A 4,115-nucleotide genomic window follows, 5' to 3' on the forward strand; every position below is an offset into this window, starting at 1 on the left:
AAGTCACAATGTGTATTCATTCTTTAAAGCTGCATGTGTACTACTTTACAGATTATGTTTTGTGTAAGCACCTCACAAGGAATACAATAATATCGATTCACTTCACCTTGTCTTTTAAGAGGCGTTGAATTCTTACTGAACACAGTATACTGTATGTGATGAGTTTCCAATCAGTCAATATTCCCTTTGTTCTACACGTCTAACCTGGGGGTAAACTATTTATTTTCGCAGATGATGAGCAAGTACGAGTATGCAATTGTGTTTAAGCTAATGAGATTACAAAATCGGGCCGAACAACTGGTTATTTATTGAACCTCTGTGACAGAAGAAGGACGTTCAGTACACTATTGAGTGTTGTGTAATCGCTCTCGTGCTGACTTATCTTGCAAACCTAGAGTCTCCTTTAGTCGAGACAGGTTTTGGACACAAGTGGGAAAATTTCACAAATATCAAAATAACAACTGACATCCTATCTGAAGTTTCCAATATTCAAAGCTCTGTTAAATGTATGTCGCTGTGTCTTATGACCGAGGCGTGTGTGTCTGTGTTCTACAGACGACAACATCGACGTTGTCAGCTCCATGACGTGTTGTTCATGTCGCCCCAGGATGGACAAGAGGAGGCGGGAACTGTGTACTACAGTCTTAGTTCAGGTACGTTTTCCGAAATATACATGTTACATTTGACCACTTTCTGAACACTTTCTGAAAGGCATTGTGTATTGTCAAACGTGTTTATATATACATACATTATTAGACCCGTGAAGATCCGGGTTAGCACTGGTCTTCAGCAACATATGCTTGCCGCAAGAGGCGACTAACGGTATTGGGTGGTCAGGCTCGCTGACATGGTTGACACCTGTCATCGTATCCCAGTTGCGTAGATCGATGCTCATGCTGTTGATCACTGGATTGTCTATTCCAGACTCGACTATTTACAGACCGCCGCCATATAACTGGAGTGCGGTGTTAAACAGCAAACATATATGATGAACAAGATAATGGAAAAGACCTTTATACGTTTCAAAGAGGAGTAGCGTATTTAGTTATTTCAGCTATATGGCAGTATATATTGGACTATGACTTAACATTATGATGCCGTTACAAGATTTTGATGAGGGGTTGTCATTACATCATATTAGCACATTGCATATGTTTGGTATTGCCATGTCTTCAGTTTTCAAATTTTCCATTAACATTTATGGATCAAATGAAGAAGGCAGCAAACTAAATCCAAACCATAACTGTTCGTGTCCCATTTGGTCTTTGACAGGTACTTGTCCACCCGGCTACATCCACAACCGCCTCCTAAATGTTTGCTATCAGCTTCATCCTGACAAGATCTCCTACATCGAGGGTCTTGCTGACTGTAGATCAAGAGGAGAACACTTTCTTGTCATTGACAGTCCAGACAAGCAGAGTCACTTTGTAAAGCAGGTCACAGCCTCTACAGGTGGGAAACTAATCCTCTGATACGTGACAGGATGCGAAATGCAGTCTCTCTTATAGAAAAGAAGTCTTTCACAAGCAGCAATTTAAATGGTCATTTGGGTGGAATTCTAAATTAGAGAGGATTACCACACTAGTAACATTGCTCTTCACTGAACACAGAGTACGTCCAGTACAGTTTTCACATTGTTAAAGTGATCGCGCACTCATCAGACTCGTTGGAAGCATCTTGGGTTAAGTCCAGATTATTATTTAATCCACTATAACGTTACTGGATGCGAAAGTATTGCTCTTCAAAGAAAACAAACTATGTTAAGCGGAGTTTTCCCAGTATTTTCTGTCGGTTGGTTATCTGTATTAAAATGTTCAAATGCTTGTGGAAATGCGCTACACCGACCAGTGTTTATTGGGGAACTGGTGCCTTTTAGATAGTTTTGATCTTATGCATTTTGTATGTTTAAATGAGTTGGACTCGTACTGAAAATAAATGTACACTTATTTGCTCTTTTTAGGAACAGAACTCCAAAACCATTAATATTTCTCGCTTCACAAGCCCGTCTAGTGAAGAACTGTCGCTTTGGGATGTCTGGGGATTTTAACAGTTTTTGAAAAGGCAAAAGTGGCAGATATAGTTATTTCCAGTCAAAATGTCCAGTCAACATATGAAGGAATATACACAGTGATGTGTCATCTGATGAATCACTAAAAGATCTCTTCATAGCTCTTTACCATGTGGGATGTGTCAAATTTGCAAAAGAAAATCTATTAGTTACTTGTAATAGTTGGTTGATTATGATGAATGAATAGTGAGTAGGCAAGTAGACATTAGATGTTATTGCCGGCGACGATCTTGAAGGACCATGAGGGTATTATGGGACTTTGAAAGTAGTTATTTGGATCCGTAATTCGTCAAACATGCATTCGCTTTATATCCGGAGTACAATCGAGTATACCTGCAACAAATCGCGATATGTATCAAGGACTATAGATTCTTTATGTAGAAAATACCGATCCATGATTTGTTAAAATGCATTCGCTTTACATCCTTAGTAAAATTGAGTATGGCCACAACAAATCACGATATGTAACAAGGACTATAGATTCTTTATGTAGCAAATACGGAGGGAAACTTATGAATATTGACCACATGGAATGTTTGTTGTTCCAAAGTCTGTCCTTTTCAGATAGCAAAACATTTGGCTACTACATCGATGGATCAGATGTGGCAACAGAAGGGCAGTGGGTATACCACGATAGTCGACCAATGACCTATTTCGCTTGGGCTCCAGGGTGCCCGGAAAATCGCACAGCAAACAAAGACTACATTGTGGCAAGCAAGTACAATGCGTTTCGGTGGAGAGACAGGGTTTTGACAAGCACAAAATACTATGCTTGCGAGAAAGATGTTTGATGTAGTTGCTTGTTGGTAAAGAACAGTCCATATCTTGATGTATTGCACCATGCCAATTTCCGTATACAGCACATGCCGTTACCACATTAGATCGTCTAACCTACATTCCACCCTGATGTTCAGCTGCATTGATACAATACCCGATTGTGTAATTAATCAATCATAGAATCATACAAATCAAACACGCATAGTGTCATTTCATAAATCAATATGGTCCTGGATCAACGGACACACGTGGAGTCATGAAAACATCTGTATATAATGTCTAATTGGTAAAAGGCACTCCCGAGTCATCTTGTGAAGTTGCGGACGTGTGGAGACTAGGAAGGATTGAGAGTGGGTTTGTGGGATGTGTTAAAGGGGCTACTTGCTGGAGCAAAATACAATAGAATCATTAATAGTCTGTTGCTAGTGAGAGTAGACTTTAAAGTGTTATTTTATGTTTAATACATACTACATAATGTTTTTCGTTCAAAAACATAGGAGGTTGGGTAGCCTGGTGGTTAAAGCGTTTGCTCGTCACGCCGAAGACCCAGATTCCATTGCCCACATGGGTAAAATGTGCAAAGATAATTCCGCTGGTCCCTCGCCATTATTCTTCTTTAATATAAAAGCGGCCTAAAACTAAACTTGATCACTCTAAGATATCCATGAATGAGTCATTCGATATCTCCAGTAATTGTTGCGTTTCAATATTTTACAACCCTGATTTCATTGTATTTTACTTGGTAAGATGGTCATCACAGTCAACACTATTGAGCACATCCTTTCTTACCTTCAGCTTCTAGGAAGCCGGGTATTGATTTCAGCAGTCAGTTGTCCTCTAACAACACGCTGTGTCTATCTTTTTTTATCTTGAAAAGGCATATGACACAACGTGGAAATATGGCATTTTAAGAGATTTACATGGCTTCGGATTGAGAGGTCGTTTGCCTCAGTTTATAGCCAACTTTTTAAATGACAGACAATTTCAAGTCCGTGTGGGCTCTACCCTGTCTGATCATTACAATCAAGATCAGGGTGTCCCACAAGGCAGTATTTTGTCTGTCACTTTATTTAGCATCAAGATCAAAAGTTTATCCAAGGTGTTAACTGATTCAATTGATGGATCACTTTTTGTGGATGATTTTAATATTTCTTGTCGTGGTAAGAATATGCATACTATTGAACGGCAACTACAGCTGTGTTTCAATAAAATAAGTACATGGTGTCTTGAAAACGGTTTTAAATTTTCTAAATCCAAAACTAATTGTACA

General features: G+C 39.1%; 1 protein-coding gene across 1 annotated transcript; it reads left to right on the forward strand.

Moving 5' to 3' along the window:
- The first annotated feature begins 366 nt into the window (after positions 1 to 366).
- Positions 367 to 3,759, forward strand: LOC124265342 (perlucin-like). Its single transcript, XM_046700121.1, has 3 exons — positions 367 to 653; positions 1,273 to 1,452; positions 2,633 to 3,759. The coding sequence occupies exons 1-3, from the start codon at positions 509 to 511 to the stop codon at positions 2,857 to 2,859; spliced, it is 552 nt and encodes a 183-aa protein (XP_046556077.1). The 5' UTR covers positions 367 to 508; the 3' UTR covers positions 2,860 to 3,759.
- Positions 3,760 to 4,115: the final 356 nt, after the last annotated feature.

This window comes from Haliotis rubra, unplaced genomic scaffold, assembly GCF_003918875.1.
Source record: "Haliotis rubra isolate DU_JTF1 unplaced genomic scaffold, ASM391887v1 Scf972, whole genome shotgun sequence".
Classification (NCBI taxonomy): domain Eukaryota; kingdom Metazoa; phylum Mollusca; class Gastropoda; order Lepetellida; family Haliotidae; genus Haliotis; species Haliotis rubra.

What these genes read in the sequence shown, in the direction of transcription:
- LOC124265342 (XM_046700121.1), top strand. Translation starts at nt 509, where the DNA reads ATGTCGCTGTGTCTTATGACCGAGGCGTGTGTGTCTGTGTTCTACAGA. An exon ending in GTACTACAGTCTTAGTTCAG is followed by an intron (nt 654 to 1,272) that starts GTACGTTTTCCG and finishes GGTCTTTGACAG; the next exon opens with GTACTTGTCCACCCGGCTAC. An exon ending in GCAGGTCACAGCCTCTACAG is followed by an intron (nt 1,453 to 2,632) that starts GTGGGAAACTAA and finishes TGTCCTTTTCAG; the next exon opens with ATAGCAAAACATTTGGCTAC.